At 37.5% G+C, this 17077-nt stretch overlaps 2 protein-coding genes across 5 annotated transcripts; both read left to right on the top strand.

The window, feature by feature from the left end:
* The first annotated feature begins 496 nt into the window (after positions 1-496).
* LOC108730006 (uncharacterized) lies at positions 497-3192 on the top strand. Its single transcript, XM_018459441.1, has 4 exons — positions 497-956; positions 1095-1208; positions 2744-2900; positions 2990-3192. Exons 1-4 carry the CDS (start codon positions 633-635, stop codon positions 3178-3180), a joined length of 786 nt encoding a protein of 261 aa, XP_018314943.1. The 5' UTR covers positions 497-632; the 3' UTR covers positions 3181-3192.
* A 3940-nt stretch (positions 3193-7132) lies between these two features.
* On the top strand, positions 7133-17045 carry Cnot4 (CCR4-NOT transcription complex subunit 4). 4 transcript variants are annotated; one of them, XM_018459466.1, is made up of 16 exons: positions 7133-7227; positions 9099-9189; positions 9362-9662; positions 9990-10131; positions 10245-10364; positions 10495-10760; positions 11209-11318; positions 11420-12076; positions 12927-13115; positions 13518-13861; positions 14363-14653; positions 15163-15427; positions 15671-15736; positions 15824-16071; positions 16222-16369; positions 16471-17045. In XM_018459466.1, exons 3-16 carry the CDS (start codon positions 9433-9435, stop codon positions 16476-16478), a joined length of 3084 nt encoding a protein of 1027 aa, XP_018314968.1. In that variant the 5' UTR covers positions 7133-7227; positions 9099-9189; positions 9362-9432; the 3' UTR covers positions 16479-17045. The 4 variants fall into 4 exon arrangements, with proteins under 4 accessions (XP_018314968.1, XP_018314965.1, XP_018314966.1 ...); XM_018459463.1 differs by having other exon boundaries at positions 16222-17045; XM_018459464.1 differs by lacking the exon at positions 7133-7227 and adding an exon at positions 8205-8269 and having other exon boundaries at positions 16222-17045.
* The last annotated feature ends 32 nt before the right edge of the window (positions 17046-17077 follow it).

Here is a 17077-nt window from a genome sequence, read left to right as displayed (position 1 = left end):
TCATATTGAAGAATTTTACAACAGTTGCAAAGCAGCTTTCTTTGCTGAACGCAGCTAATGGCTGCGTTCAGCAGACTCAACAGTTTTGCAACCGTTTTATGATTGTCTGCTGAGATAGGACCATTCTTCTAGATCTAAAAATATGATCCAATTAGCGCGAAGGAAACTTCCAACAGTTGCAAAATAAACGTTCTGCTGAACGCAGCCAATGTGACCTGAATTAGGTCGAATTTAGGGTATAGGCCGCGGAAAAAACGTACGGTGTAAATCAGGCCAGAGAGTTGCGCTACTGGTGACCTCGTGAATGGCTGCGTTCAGCAGACTCAACAGTTTTGCAACCGTTTTATGATTGTCTGCTGAGATAGGACCATTCTTCTAGATCTAAAAGTATGATCCAATTAGCGCGAAGGAAACTTACAACAGTTGCAAAACAAACGTTCTGCTGAACGCACCCAATGTACTTTACGATTGCGATTTGGTTTGATCATAGTATGTACTGTGGTTTGATATCTCTTGTGTAACGGAACATAACCTATCAAACGTGTTCTGTGCTCGTGCTTTATTGCTAATGTTCGTTGGTGAAACTGTTTTGTCGAACAATTTACACCATAATTTAGGACAATTTCAAAAAAATGACAGACTCCGTTAATGAAGACTCGGTAACGGAACTGAACACCCAATTGAACAAGTCGATGGTATTGATGGAGAACGCCGAGCATACGCCACCTCCAAACCACAAGCGTAAATCTATCACGATAAAGACAGAGGAGCAGCCGTCCAAAATGCGCAGCAGTCCTGTTAAATCGCGCAAAAGCACCCTGAAGAAATCTAACAAATCGCTTGACAAAAACGTGGCGGACGATGAGATTATGCAGACCTCAAACGACGACGCTAACAGATCAAACGAGGTGACATTTAATGAATTGTCCACCTCAGTTTTGTCTAGACCGCGCACTGTAAGTGGATCATTATTCCATTTAAATTTAAATTTTTATTGTTTTAATTTTTATTATAGTTTCTACATAATTTCTATTTAAGTATAATTTTAATTGTGAAAGAGAACAAGTTTATGCAATTATCTATTTATCTTTCAGCTTAAAGAAATAGTTGAAAAGGAGACATTGAATGAGGAAAATGTATCTTCCACATTTAATTTGGAAGATGTATCGGACAGTGAAGAAATCTGGATAATGGACATTCCTAGATTAGTAAGTCCAAGACAATGGAAGAGACATAGTTTAATCTCATAATCAAGATTGCCTTAAGCACTGATGAGGTACTATTAAAGACGGTCGGCACTTATGGAAGTTGCATGATTGTTAAAATTTAAGTGATTAAAGTCTGATTGCACCAACGTTACTTTGACTTTAATCATGACTTAAAACTCCCTCTGTCTTGTTTTAAAGTGAAAGAGATAGAGCCAGAGAGTTTTAATCCTTATTTAAAGTCAAAGTAACGGTGCAACTGGATCTAAGAGTAAGAAACTGATAATACAGTATTAATTTCATGATTTAGTTTCATAGACATATATATATATACATGTGTTTAAAACTTAATAATACTCGATTTTTATTTAAAACTATGATTTTAATGTTATCCTAGTTTGATTATCAATAGAGATGATAACCGCAGAAAAAAATTGTAATTTTTCAGCAATATATAAGATATAGCATTAAAAGTATGCGTACTTATTTATACAGCATTTACCTAATAAAAAATCATGAATTTAATAATAAATTATCGAAATATTTATGTTAATAATCGTAAATTTTTATTAGTTATCAGTAATGTCATTCTTTGATTTTTCCTGAGTCCTATTAAAAATCACGAAAATTTGCCAAGGGCCAACGGTCTTTAATAGTATTTCGTCGATATTTTAAGTAATGAGAACAATTTTAATACCTAAATTTATATTAGGTGTAGAAAGTCTCTTTAACTTTTTATTCTAATTTTTAAATTGTGACACTTTTCTGGCAAAAAAATGTTTCCAATACTATCTTAAGTCTTAAGATTCTTTAATGGTGCATTGCATTTAACATTCGCAACACTTGCAAGTATCATTTCATCTTCTTGTCATCAAATATTAAACAAGGATAAGATGATGCATGCAAGTGTTATGAATATTAAAGAAAACATCCTATGAGTATATTCAGACAAATTTGTGTAATCATATTAATGTATACATAAAGAAAATTATTCAACTGCATTTTATGTGCATAACAGAAATCGGATTAAATAATTTTCTTTATGCATATGTTTATCTGAATAGACTGTAAGTTTTAAGCAAACTGGTTAGATCTCAACTATAAAGTTTAGAGCAAATTTAGCTTATAGTAAATTAAAATCAGCTCAGAACTTAGAGCAAAAAATTAAAAGCTTACTGTAGATCTGTTCTTTTTCAAAAAATTCTGAACTGATTCTAGTACAATAATGTCCGTATTTATAATCAGATCTTGTACTTGAGGCTTCCTTAAATTTATCTTTAGATGCTCAGTAGCCAATGAAATAATTCGTAAAGCATCTGAAGATAAATTTAAGGAAATCTTCAATGTAAGGCCTGACTATAAATATGGGCATTAGTATGTTAGAGTGAAATAAACTATACCCGTCTCATTTTTATTTATTGCACCAGTATACACCAGTTCAAAACTTGGAGTAGTATTTCAAAATTATATTTAAGACAATCTTGAATGTAAGATTGAACTGGCAAAATGAATTGAGGATATAATCTTGTGTTATGTAGGTAGACCCACAAGAACTTCATGGTCGAACTATAGTTTTCGAGAACAAGTCAAAGTTCAAAATTAAAAATGAACGATATTGTATAGTCCCTCATAACACAAATCACAATGTCACATGTGTTCTTAATTCTCAGAAGGATGCTCCACAGTACAAAACTGGTAAAAAATTTTTTATTAGGAAATCAAAAGAGAAGTATTGCATATTTGTTATATTCCCTTTTATATTAATACTGATATTTCCTGTATAGTAAATATCAAGCCAACTGGTTTCTTGTCAGTAAGAAGAAAATTGTCTGAAGCGCCGGAAGTAAAGCCGGTATCTACCGAGAGCCCTAGCGTACAGTTCCCTGATAATTTAAGAACAAGGGATCCACTGTTCGGCGTTATTCATAAATATGAAAGGAGCTCAAAGAAACATAACTCAGTCAAAACAAGCTGAGAATTATAAATATAATTTAAATTTAATTTCAGTTTGGTTTAATTTAAATAACTTTGTAAAATAGATATAATAATTGGATACAGACCATTTTTTTTAATCTGTAAAGATGTTTGTCTTGTCACACATAATGATTATGAAAGTATACAATTTTTTTAAATTCATTGTTCAACAAATTTGAATGAGGATAATATTTTATACATTGTAATTATTGTAAAAATATAATGTATAATGCATGTGTGTAATAATATGAGTTTTGCACTGTTAGAATCGTTAAGTCCATTCTACCTGCTCACAAGCGGTGTCCATTCTACATGTCCACAAGTGTCAAAAAGTTTGGGACACTATACAGTTTAGTATTTATTTTTATATTCAGATGTAAGTAATTATAGCATTCATTTTTATATTGCAAAAAAATTTACAGAGACTATACGGATGATATGGCCTCAATTATTTGCAATAATACTAACAATAGAACTAATTTTTAAGCTACAATTATTGTTTCGAACGATGGAAATCACCATATGGGAATTCGAGCTTATATCTATTGGCTGCATCAATTTGGCATTATGCACTTGTGCTTAGTAGCAAGGTGCAAGAGCGGGAATTGATGGGAATTTAGAAAATGAGGTGATAAAGGAACAAATGCACAATGCAAATCAAAGACGAAGGCTAGTTTACATCATGCACTTGATATGGGTACTAACTAAGGAACTTATGACTAATGGCTTATTGTAGAATGGCCATTATATCCCGGATCTACAATAGGGTTTTAAGCCTTAAGCCATAAGAAATGGGCGAATACAGTCGATTATTCCTCTCGGATTCGACTGTAATTGGTCAATTTCTTACAGCTTAAGTTTTAAAACATCTATTAGGTGATCCGTACTTAAGAAATAGTAGTAGATCCGGACTTAAGAAATTGACTAATCACAGACTACATTTACACGGCAGTCTTAATCGAGTTTAATAACATTCGTAGTTATGAAACTGGCCAATCACAGTCGTTTCATTCTTCCGAGGAACAGCTATGATTGGATAATTTCATAACTACGTAAGTTATTAAATCCGATTAAGCGTGCCGTGTAGCAGAGGTCACAGTTGAATATGAGAAAAATAATCGACGATTGGTCAATTTCTTACAGCTTACAGCTTATGGCCTTATAAAACAAGATTGTGGACCGAGCAATACATAATATGCGTATTTAATTAATCATTTTGAAGCTTATTGTATCACTTTAGTACATTATTCTTTAAATACATTGCTGAAATTAAAATGATTTAATAGAAAGTTACTAGTTAATACGCATATCGAGTGAGATCGCGATTGACATTGGACTGGAATTTAACTAGAAGAAAGAAAGTAAATCTCAAGTTTAGTGAACTTTGCTTTGATTGGTTAAAAAGTTCTTTATATTTTATACGCTAGTTTTTATACGCACTATCGCCCTCTGAAGAAGAGGATGTCGATTACACAGCAATATCCACTTTTTTACTATACCCCTGATGGAAATAAAGCGTTGAAATTTCTATTAAGGGAATCCTTAAGGGCCACTTTTACTAACTCCGATTAACTTACACAATTCATGATTAACTCTTAACCAAGGTTCAATTTATTCATTGTCTCTTTCCAATTCTAGAATTGGAAAGAGATGAGAAACAAGTTGAACCTCTATTAAGAGTTAATCGTGATTTGTGGAATTGGGCCTAAGTTAATCGGAGTTGGTAAAAGTAGCTTTTATTCTCTATTTTCTGTTTCTTTTATTCTGCGCAACCTCTTAAGCCTGATTTATAATGGCCGTAACCGTTAACTTATACCGGTGTCGGTAAAATTCAACCATAGGATTTCAATGCTTTCGTTCATACTAACGAAAGCATTGAAATCCTATGGTTGAACTTTACCGGCACCAGCATAAGTTAACGGTTACGGCCATTATAAATCAGGCTTTAATCGCACCGAGCTGCAAGCTACTTACTACCGACGCTAATAGCGAATTCGATTGGACGCACTCAGTGCGCACTGGTACACATTAAAGCCGTCGTACACGAAATAACGTAAAGATATGTTTATAAATAAACATAGAGATCGATTAAATCGTGAAATACTTAATACATTTTATTGTACTATTAGGTAAAATATGTATTTCATAATTCGAAATATTTACATTTCATTTTTATACTTAAATTAAATTAGTGTACAACGGCTTTAATATGCACCAGTGCGCACTAGTTCTTCCAATCGAATTCGCTGTAAGTTATGAGTATTCTAGTGAATTTGCTCATTTGTAATTTTCACCTTATTTTGACATATATACACAATCGATTCCCTATATTGTCTATCACTAGTAGAGCGATACCCAATCAACGTACTATTTTTCCAGAAGAGCTGTACGTTGATTGAATTTCGCGCGTCGCGATTCGCGCTGGTATGGCGGAGCCATAATGTTAACTGCATACTGGACGCAATTGGCAATGAGCGATGGCGATATCCAATGGCTGCGTTCAGCAGAGAAAACAGCTTTGCAACTGTTGTAAAATTCTTCAATATGATTGGTTTATACGCTTTAGCTGTAAGGAACCAAAAGCAAGAATCAATTGTATTGGCTGCGTTCAGCAGAGAAAGCAGCTTTGCAACTGTTGTAAAATTCTTCAATACGATTGGTTCTTGCTTTTGGTTCCTTACAGATCTAAACGTATAAACCAAACATATTGAAGAATTTTACAACAGTTGCAAAGCTGCTTTCTCTGCTGAACGCAGCCAATGAGAACTCGGTTTTGCGTCGTCACGTGAGTAAAGGTAACTTTTCACGAACTGCTTAAACAGGCTGTTTCAGCGACAAGAAGGATCACGTGGTCACAATTGACAAATATCAAGCATCCATTTCGATCACGTGATCCTTTTTGTCACTGAAACAGCCGGTTTGAGCAGCTCGTGAAAATTTACCTTAAAAGCAGAGCTTTCATTGGGTGCATTCAGTACTACGATCACTCAATGGCTGCGTTCAGCAGACTCAACAGTTTTGCAACCGTTTTATGATTGTCTGCTGAGATAGGACCATTCTTCTAGATCTAAAAGTATGATCCAATTAGCGCGAAGGAAACTTCCAACAGTTGCAAAACAAACGTTCTGCTGAACGCAGCCATTGAGCGCTCAGTGAGCGCTTGTATCTTATTGGCATGTTCCGGTAGAACTAAAAATATAGACCAAACAGCTCACTGAGCGCTCAGTGAGTGGTCGTGGTACTGAATGCACCCATTAGATATTGCTCACCGCATCCAGTGTGCAGTAGGCATTAAGTCCGTATCAGACTACCGATTCTGCAGGCCGATTGCCAACCCTGGCTGTGGTCCACTTGACGCTACAAACGCTTCGAAGCATTTTTTGATTAGTCAATTCGTAAAATTCTTTGTTCTGATTGGTCGCTCAAACGCTTCAAAGCGTTTGTAGCGTCAAGTGGACCGCAGCCTATGACTGCCGATCAATAATAGACCAATCACAATAAGACTGAGTCATTGGCTGCGTTCAGCAGAACGTTTGTTTTGCAACTGTTGGAAGTTTCCTTCGCGCTAATTGGATCATACTTTTAAATCTAGAAGAATGGTCCTATCTCAGCAGACAATCATAAAACGGTTGCAAAACTGTTGAGTCTGCTGAACGCAGCCAATGGCTGCGTTCAGCAGAACGTTTGTTTTGCAACTGTTGGAAGTTTCCTTCGCGCTAATTGGATCATACTTTTAAATCTAGAAGAATGGTCCTATCTCAGCAGACAATCATAAAACGGTTGCAAAACTGTTGAGTCTGCTGAACGCGGCCAATGTGATTGGTCCATTATTGGTCAACAGCCAGAGTTGACAACAGTCGGGTCGGTTTGCAGAGTCGATAGTCTGATACGGGCTTTAAGAGGAAAGGCCGCGGCGGCGCGCGCGACATCCGGCTTGTGCGCAATCGCAGCCAAACACCAACCGCGAATCCCGGGGCCAGAGTGGAACACTAGTGAAAAATTTCCCAGTAGAGAGAGAGATTTGTTAGCGGAAAAGTCGTGAGTTGATGTAAGTAAATAAAGGACCGTGCACGAAAAATATACTTGGCGCCGACGCGCGTTTGCGGGCAGGGCAGACCGTCAACGTGCGAAAAGACTTGAACCAAATTCGACGCGGGGATATCCGCAGCGGATCGACGTTTCGTTTCGTTTCGCTAGGCCTGATTTGGCCTGGCCTCGCGATTAAGGTTAAAGTGAATCAGAGGGTATGTGCTCGTGGCTTTTCAGGCCAGCAACCCCTCTGGCGGATGGATCGCGGAATCTCGCGTGACGTTCGCGATGCTATGATGAACGCCATCCTCGTCATCGTCATCATCATCGTCGTCGTCGTCGCCGTCGCTCGTGCGCCTCTGATGCGCGCGATCGCTCGTTGCGTTTACATAAATGGGAAGCTCGGGGTGCGTCGCCGCGGGTAGGTCGATCTCGCGGTCGCGATCGTCTCCCGCGGGAGCCTCGTGCCCTAGTCAGGAAAAAGATGTGTCGAGGAAGAGACAGTGAGAGAGAGAGAAAGAGAAAAACACTGGAGAAAGACGCACGAGCGAGAAAAGCGACAAGATCGAGATCGACGAAGAAAAGATTAAGATCAACGATCGAGATGAGGAGTCTTTCTTTCTCGACGATGTGATTCGATAGTAACATAATGGTAGTCCGTCTCTCTTTCTCTCTCTCCTTCGTCCACCTCATCGACACCGTTTGTCCTCCCATCTATCCATCCCTCCCTGTGACCCTTCTCGCGTTCCTTCCAACTGCTCCTCCCCCCCTCTCTGTCCCGTTCGTAAATGTTTCTTTCTCTCGCCCACTCGTTGGCGATTTTCCCCCCTCGGAACTCGGACTGTCGCGATTGTCGCGAAACGTAAATCGTCGTCCTTGCGTACTCGTGGTCTGGGAGGCGAGAAGGAGAGGTGGAATTTACGTGTCATGCCCCACCACGTCGGCCACTAACCGTGGATAGGATTTTCGCGTGGGTCTCTCTGTTATTATGGCGTAGCCAGTGAAACCCTCTCTCTCGCGGACGCCAACCAACAGCTGTTTCGCCCGATCGTCGCCCTCTGGTACGGTTTTTCGCGTTTTCGTCGCGCGAAAGAAGAAGGAGAAAGAGAGCGCGAGAAAAGAGGGAGATCGAGGGACCCGTGAGAAACTTACAAGTTGCGCGCGCGAGAGAATATAAGAAAGAAAAAAAAAAAGTAAAAAACGGTGTCCCTCTCTTTGCAAAACGGTGCACAGGATTTTTCTGCCGAACCTTCTTCCTCTCTCTCTCTCCCTCTCCTTGGTCGTCGACGACCTCGACGTCACGGTGAGACAGGACGTCGTCGATCCTCGTGCGTAGGGCGTCGTGCGATTCCTCGTGCGTAATCACGCGAGAATTCCGGTATGCGCGTCTCCTTTGTTCACTGCACCTCGCCATTCGTTCTCCTTCTCCCTCCCCTCCTCCCCCGTCGTCTCCTCCCCCCTCCTCTCTTTTTCTCGCACAGATCTGACAGCTCCTGTCAAAACGGAACTCGCGGAGTTCGTGACCTGTCGTCGCCCTTTCGGTCTGCTCCGTCTGCGCTCTCTCTTCGTCCTTTGCCCCCTCTGCTCACCTCGCGCGTCTGTTTCTCGCACCTGTTTCGATCTGATAACAGAACGAGAAAAGCGCGTGGGAGTGCAGCTGAGGACGGACGAACGTTTTCTGCGTCTTCTGCGTCGTGTGAAACCGTTTGCGCGCGCGTGTCCACGTTGTACCGTCTCGTCGGCGTGAACTGTCGCGCGGAAGATGTTCGGACGGCGGCCTCCTCGAGATCGGACGGCAATGGGATAGGAACGCGTTTCTCGCGTTTTTTCCCCCCCCCCCCCCGAGAGAGCGCGGATGGTTAACGGTTTTGCTGCGCCCATCTGTTTCAGATCAGGACAAAAGTAGCGACGTGTTTAAGGTGAAGTCTGCGAGCACTGTCAATTATACTCATCAGCTAGCGATAGGTGACGGACTTTGCATGTAAGTGAAACATTTTGAAGCCAGGTGACATTTCGGATCTCCGCGACACAAAATTCGAAAACCCTGTGGTGTCGGACAGACAAAGGGAATATAACAAAAAGTGAACGAGCCAGGCGTATTGTAACGGCGTATCACGACTGATCTTGCGACTGGCGTCGCGTTTTATTTACAGACTTTGGCACTTAGATAAATATTCGTGATTTTGCTCGTCTTGTGACATTCACGAGATTAGCGTAATCGAAGATGTCAGTATTGAATCAAAGTGGCGAGGACGCGGTGGAATGCCCTCTGTGTATGGAGCCGTTGGAGGTGGACGATCTGAATTTCTTCCCGTGCACCTGCGGATATCAGATATGCCGTTTTTGTTGGCACAGAATTCGTACCGACGAGAACGGCCTGTGTCCCGCGTGTCGAAAGGCCTATTCTGAAAATCCAGCTGACTTTAAACCCCTTACCAAGGAAGAAATAGCAAGGTATTTACGAATCTACTGGTTATCCTAATTAATAATATTTGTCAATATATAATTGCGCCATAAAAATACATAGCCTTGGGTACAAGTATGAAACAAGTATGCCTTCAATTTATTGTATTTTCTTCGAAAAGACGTTGATAAAAGCCATAGTAGAGTCGAATATCGAAATTGATATAGAAATGGATATATTTAAATAAAATTGTTTTTCAATTTATTTTTCGTTGGATACAGAATTGATGTATTTACGTCAATTTGTGGAGACACGTATGGCCAAGGCTCTGTATATTATTGAGACAGAAATAATCTATCCTGCTCTGCTCCTTCTAGATTAAAAGCTGAGAAGAGGTTGAAGGATCAACAACGGAAGCAAAGAGTTACAGAAAATCGGAAACATCTAGCAAATGTGAGAGTAGTACAAAAAAATTTAGTGTTTGTAGTAGGATTACCAATGCGGTTGGCAGATGCTGATGTGAGTATGGTCAATAACGAGTGTTCTATAAGTGATCGATAACGCCAAGAGTTCGGCAAATACCGTATTTAAAAAAAAAAAGATTACGATAGGTAATATTTCGCATGCTTTAGGTTTTAAAGAAACACGAATATTTTGGGAAATTTGGGAAGATACACAAAGTCGTAATTAACCAGAGTACTTCCTATGCAGGGTCTCAAGGCCCCAGTGCTTCGGCTTATGTTACTTATCAAGTGAGTTGATTTATGGTTTTCTTTAAAACGATAAGATTTCATTTTCTTGTTTCACGAGTGCTTGCGAATAAGATGATAAACAAAAGTAATAAGTGTATCGTAAGCAATAGTGTTCTTCGTATTGTAACAGCGTCAAGAGGATGCGCTACGTGCTATAGAGGCTGTGAATAACATTGTTGTGGACGGACGGACAATAAAAACATCATTAGGAACGACAAAGTATTGTTCGCATTTTATGCGTAACCAAGCCTGTCCGAAGCCAGATTGCATGTACCTGCACGATCTTGGGGACCAGGAGGCATCGTTTACGAAGGAGGAGATGCATCAAGGAAAACATCAGGAGTACGAGCGCAAGCTTGTGCAATCGTTACATGCACACGCGTCTTCAGTTCAACGGTATAAAATCCATTTTGTCGTAAAAATAATTCCTCAGAATTGTTATGCACATAACTCGTTTTAATTATTAATAAGGCCAGTTCTGTTTAGCTGAATTTCTTGCACGGTTCATCTTTTCTTTTTTTTCTCCCCAACATCGAGAGAAAAGAAAGGAAGATGAACCCTGCAAGAACTTTAGCTAAAAAACAGAAACTATTGTAAAGATTGGTCAAGGGAACAAGAAAGATGTCAAAATGAAATAAATGCATACCTATTCAAACATCAATAAATATGAGAAATAGCGACGTTTTATTTACTAAATTTTCAATAGCCAATATATAAATAATTTAAACCAGTATATAAATGATAAATGTTGATGCAAGATTGAAGATCATAATTAAGACATAAAAAAATTAGGTAGTATAAAAATGACAAAGTCACACATCTAGTTTTAACTTTGTTTTCATAGGAAACCAACACCATCACCACCTGTAACGGGCAGTATTGTTAGGGAAAGTGGAACTGTAAATTCGCAAACTAAAGAGGCATGGCCGTCGTTGCAGCCAGGACAGACAAATAGTGAGTAAATCTAAATATTGGGCATGATAAAATACATTATTGAAATTAAAATTTTTGTAAGGATAGATTTTTAGATACTATTTATTAATGTTTATTTTCAGGTACACAAAGCAGTTGTAAAGAAATATCACCACCTACGCAAACAACTTCACAGCACAGTAATGTAATAAGCGGAAACGGCACGGTAGCTCAACAAAGTCACATGTCCTCCGGGGTGTCTACGCATCAACAAAACAACAACAAGGATGAAAGTGGTGTGGGTGTGCGGCGGGGTAAAAGTAATAGCGAAAGTAAAGCACAGGCAGCTCGGAACAAACATAAAAATAGTCAAAATAAAGAGAAGCACGGTACTCGTACGACATCGCGATCTGAATCAAGCTCAATCAACACGCAAAATAGTTCACAGTCGCAAATTACCGGACAAAAGGACGTTAGAAACTTTTCCGCTGATACGAACAGTGAAATGTTGCAAAAATTGGGTAACAAGTGTAAAATGGAACAGCAGCAGCAACAACAGCCACAGTCACAACAAATTAGCAACAAAACATCAAAATTAGTTCAATTACAGCCTCACGAAGTTAATATAAATGGTGCATTTCAAAACGGGGAACGTCGGCATTCGGACAGTGAAACGGATCAACAGCGCGAAGGTAGCACGCCAGCGAGTACGATCTCTAGCACGGAAGATTCGAATGTAAATCACCAAGCCGAGCACTTAGCTGAATCGAGCGAGGAAAATAGTGGTGCTGTTCTTTTGGGTGAGTTCTTTACCCTGATCGCTTTTATTTTTATATGTAATTATTTTCTGACAATAGAATTTTTTGTCAAATTTATAAACGAGAAGAAAATATAAAATTTTTTTGGTCGATTTAATTTGTGCTCACGAAACTCTACATATATTTGATTGATACACAATTATTGATACACGATTGATTGTACGATTACTTTTTAAAATATGATTCTGCATTAATGTCATCAGGATTATTTTTTATTATTTTATGTATTCGCAGAAAATGAATGAAACTTGAATAAATTGTGTTATTTTAATAGATATTACACGTGTTAATACATATATTTACAACGTGATTATAAATTTGTTATTTGAAATCAGGATAGATTGTGTTCATCATACGCTAATGTATATAATAATTCAAATTAAATAACTGTAACTTGTCATAATGTTAATCCTACTTCAATACTGTAGAATACATACATTGAATAACATTAATATATGCCAAAATAAAGAGAATTCTTGTAAAAAATTTAGTAGTAGCCTTTTTTTTGTTTTTGTGTACACTTAAATGTTATATATTCCTCATAGATTTTGATGAGAGAGAAATGTTGGTATGGGCATTGTTTGTCTGACAAATTCAATGATTGAAACATAGTGGTGTTTTTCTAAATTGTATAAGTACGCTATTTTGATTTTGATACTTCTACATCTTTACACTCTTATTACTATTGAATTGTATAAGTTATTCAATTTTACATGACGTATGCGTAAATATTTCTTGAGAAAGGAAATAGATTGAAAAGCTGTTTATTCTGGCATTGTAAGAATATAGAAACGTGTCGTGTAGTATAGAGAATTTTGCGTATCATCTGTAGGTTCGTCTCCAGCTAGCACAAATTCATCACAAGGTGCCAATCAACTACCACCACCAGGACTACACAATGGATCTCAAATGCAACTCAACCATCGGTCGATCTTTCAGGCGGACAATAACAGTTTTTTCAGTTCAAATACCTTCCAGAAAATACCAACTACAACCTCGATACCACCAAATTCCCTCGCAGGCATGTACAAGCTCTATATTGTTCTACACAGTATTGTTATTAGCTTTTTTTAGATGAAAATTCCAACCAAGATATTTCAAACAATGTATTGATCTCTCGAAATTCAAATTCAAGTGAAAAGTATACAGAACAAATAAGAGTCAAGGGCAGTTAGGAACGTACCAAAAGAGTCATTTTTATTTACAAATATATAACAATTCAAACTTTTCGGCTTCTCTTTGACCTATCTTCAATGAAAATACAATACTATAATTTTACACACATAGTTTCAGTGTCTCGATCTCTAAGTAAAAAAAAGTACATCTTAAAAATGACATTTTACTTAAAAAAATTTAATTTAAAAAATGTTATGTTATTGTAATTAATAAAGATATTATTAATGAGTTTTCCTTCGGTTTATAGCAAACACAAATCTAGATTGGACGAGCACGGGAGTGGCTACGATACCCGATTCCTTACCGACAGTCCATTCTAGTGAAGATTGGCAAGCTGCTTTTGGCTTTCAGCCTGAATCGTCTCGAACGAATCATATTATAGTAAAATCCAGTTCAACTGATTCGTCGAGAGTACCATTCAACTCCGAAGGTTTTGCAGATGAAGAGGTTTATATAAATGCACCTTACACCGCTGCACTCACAGAGCCATCATCTGGTACCTTCACATCTAACTTACTTGTAAATTCATCCGCATCTAAGTTTATGGCAGATTATCAACAAAATTCATTACAACAAAGGCTTAATATACAGGTAAGCGGAATAATAAAGTTTTCGGGTTGTGTCTAAAAAAAATAACACGAAATGTTTATTGAGCATATCATTCCTTTACTTCAAAAGTAATACAACTAAAAAGATGAACTTTCTTAGTGAAGGGGAAAAATTTTTTTTAAACTAACACACACACACACACACAGAAAATTATTGATTAATCAAATAATATCGGCGAAAAGAAAATATTTTTAATATGGTAAAATATCATTTTGTCATTTTTTTACAATCATTAAAAAACACTTTTTGTGACGTTTTGACGATTTGAAGTTAATTTATTTTTGATAATTAATAGTGATGTTTACCAAATTTATTCATACTTAATTTTATTATAATAACGTTTCTTATCGAACATTCCTTAACGTTCGGAAATCACGTTTTTTTAGTTGTTACTTTTGAAATAAAGGAACGAAATGTAAAAATTTTTATTGAAGAAAAATTAATTATAACTTTAAAAATAACGTTAAAAATAAAATTTCTAAGGCGCAGCAAACTCAAGAAAATTGTGAGTACATAAAACAGAACGGCCACGCTACAATGGAAGAAGTTCGGAATCATTGTGACGCAGGTTCAGATGTAAAAGCGGACGACGATTTAGGTTTCGATCCTTTCCATGAAACGCAGAAAGCATTAGCAGAACTTTTAGCAGAAGATGAAATGCAAGTGCAGCAACAGAAGATGTTTCAGCAACAACAGCAAAGAGAACGAGAGGAGCAAACTAGGGTGCAGCATCAACAAACTCTCGCTAGCCTTAATCAACAACACTTTCCACAAGTAAATATTCTTATCGGATTCTTTTACTTCTTATTAATATATTTAACATATAACCTTCAGTAATGTGTGCCTTATTTTTTACAACATATGCCATTTTCCTCATTTTTAAAAGTTTTTTTATTTTTTGTGTTTTGAAACTCACTAATATTGTAAAACTACTGGAGGGGAGTCATATCAGAGAATAGAGATGACTCATGAAAAATGTTATCATTGATAAGGAAATTGTTCAGATGTATTTTTTACAACAATGCACGTTATGAAAGATTAATATTTATTTTTATTTTCATTTTTAACGAAATTTGACATTTCAAAAAAGCTCTATAATTTGTATTACTTTATGCAAAATACATTCAAATTAAATGATATTTACATTTTTATCGATTTAAATACGTGCATTTAGCACATAATTTATGTTATTATGCAATCTCAGAAATAAATATGCACATTTATCGATAAAAATGAGGTGCGAATGCAAACCAATGAACTTAAAGAAATAAATACTCTTTTAGGTTGCTCACATAGCACATTTGCAGCAACAAGCCCAGCACCTGCAAAATCTACAGGTGCTTCAGTCGCATTCCCTCTTGTCCCGTCTTCCGCAAAATCTCTTACCAAGCGGCGCGCAGAGCCCTGCACAGGGTACTGTAACGGCTACCACTTTAGGACAACGCAGTCGACTCCCGCCACCTGGTTTTCCTGGTTCTACGCCAAATCACATGAATTCATTCGGTCTCGGTATACCGCGACCAGCACCAACGAATAGTGCCCTCTCTGGTTAGTGTTCCTCCAATTTTTCCAGGCACCAGGAATCATAGTGCACAGTGCGTGAAATTTACATACGATAATCTGTCGTAGCCGTAGAAAAATAAATTATTGATTCGCGGATTGTGTAGACAAGGAAAAAGATCTGCAAAGATCTATCGGACCACCAAAAAAAATCACACAAACATGTAGATATTTAGATGGGATGTTGCCAGTCGCAATCTGTTAATCGTCCAATGCATGCTATGTTTACAGGAGCGCAACCACCTCAACCACAGAATGCGTACCTTCCAAATGGAAGCCCGCTTCTCAACACGCAAAGTAATAATTCTACCTATTAATCTTCTGTATTGAAATATTTTTAATATATTTATAGATTACAATATCTGATAACAATTTCCTGTACAGGCATCGGCAAATGCACGGGCGACGTTTATACCCTGAAAGATTGGTGCGAAATTAATAATCAACAGCAGCAGTTCCACCATCAAGCGTTACATCAGAAAGGATGGAACAATTTCGGACCCATCGCAGATTGGACTTCGATTGATCCGGCTATAGTCACGTCATCTAGACCTCTTCCATTCCAAACTACCAGCGCTTGGCAGTTTTCCCACATTCATCCTTCTCATGTTGTAACTCATAACACGCAACAGGTACAATACAATTTTTTGTATCTTTGACAATTTGTACTTTGTCACTTATCATAGAATGTAAAAATACGAATTTTATTTAATTCATTCTGTACGAAATATAAACTACATTGACGATGCATGCAGATATAACAATTCATGTTTTATGCTCAGGAACAGAATGCACCTACTCAGCATTGGGCAATGCAACCACCTCCTGGCTTTGCTGCACCCTCGACTACAGGGCAGTTGAATAATCCGCAGCCGAGCACGACCGCACAACCGCACACCAAGCTCATCTCTGCAGGATCGGAAATCGAAAGTAAGTTGATCGCGATCAAGCTCCGTGCAAACTAATAAAAAGAAAAAGAAAAATACCTTATAATGCGCGGTATCGAGATATATAGGCCGTCTATATTGCAGACCTATAAGTCTAATGCGTGAGGCGAACGAGTCGAGGCGTCATAATGTTTCCGGACGTGGCAAGATCAAATCCAGCAAACGAAAAACAAAAAAAAAGCGACAGTCGATAATGTACGTTTTCCTAACGCTTCTTTATCTTAACGTTTTATTTGAAATCTCCATTTATTTGTGCGAGTATTTACTCAAATGAAATATCGGAATAAAATATGAGTTTCCTCGATGTAAGCGAAGATTGTACGTCTCAATACATCTTCCTCATGATATTATCATTTCTGAATTATAGCAAAATTTATCATATTTAAGTCTGACTACCGTTATAAGCGAAGTGTTATGTAGGATATGAAATATTAAACGGATAAATGATTAAAATAATCAAAGAATGATCACGATATTTGCAAGTACATTTCCTTTTTTGAATTTTTATAATTAAAACGCTATTTTCTTCGAAACATTAAAATTGAACATTAATATCCTGTATTTATAAGCTTTGTGATTGAAAGAAATACAGCAGAAAAGTATTAGAATGCAAATGTAATGAAACTTTTTAAAGTATTGTTTAATTTTACATCTGTCATAGTTAAAAATGTGTTTTAAATTAAACGCTTTG

This window comes from Mycetomoellerius zeteki, unplaced genomic scaffold (assembly GCF_001594055.1).
Source record: "Mycetomoellerius zeteki isolate Tzet28-1 unplaced genomic scaffold, Tzet1.0 scaffold823, whole genome shotgun sequence".
In the NCBI taxonomy this organism is placed as follows: Eukaryota; Metazoa; Arthropoda; class Insecta; order Hymenoptera; family Formicidae; genus Mycetomoellerius; species Mycetomoellerius zeteki.
The sequence above is the reverse complement of the archived record's forward strand: the minus strand, read 5'-3'. Positions and strand labels throughout refer to the sequence as shown.

Coding starts and splice junctions, on each gene's coding strand:
- LOC108730006 (XM_018459441.1), top strand. CDS start 633: ATGACAGACTCCGTTAATGAAGACTCGGTAACGGAACTGAACACCCAA. Junction 957..1,094: donor TTTTGTCTAGACCGCGCACT/GTAAGTGGATCA, acceptor TTTATCTTTCAG/CTTAAAGAAATAGTTGAAAA. Junction 1,209..2,743: donor TAATGGACATTCCTAGATTA/GTAAGTCCAAGA, acceptor TGTGTTATGTAG/GTAGACCCACAAGAACTTCA.
- Cnot4 (XM_018459463.1), top strand. CDS start 9,433: ATGTCAGTATTGAATCAAAGTGGCGAGGACGCGGTGGAATGCCCTCTG. Junction 10,365..10,494: donor CGGCTTATGTTACTTATCAA/GTGAGTTGATTT, acceptor GTATTGTAACAG/CGTCAAGAGGATGCGCTACG. Junction 10,761..11,208: donor CACGCGTCTTCAGTTCAACG/GTATAAAATCCA, acceptor TTGTTTTCATAG/GAAACCAACACCATCACCAC.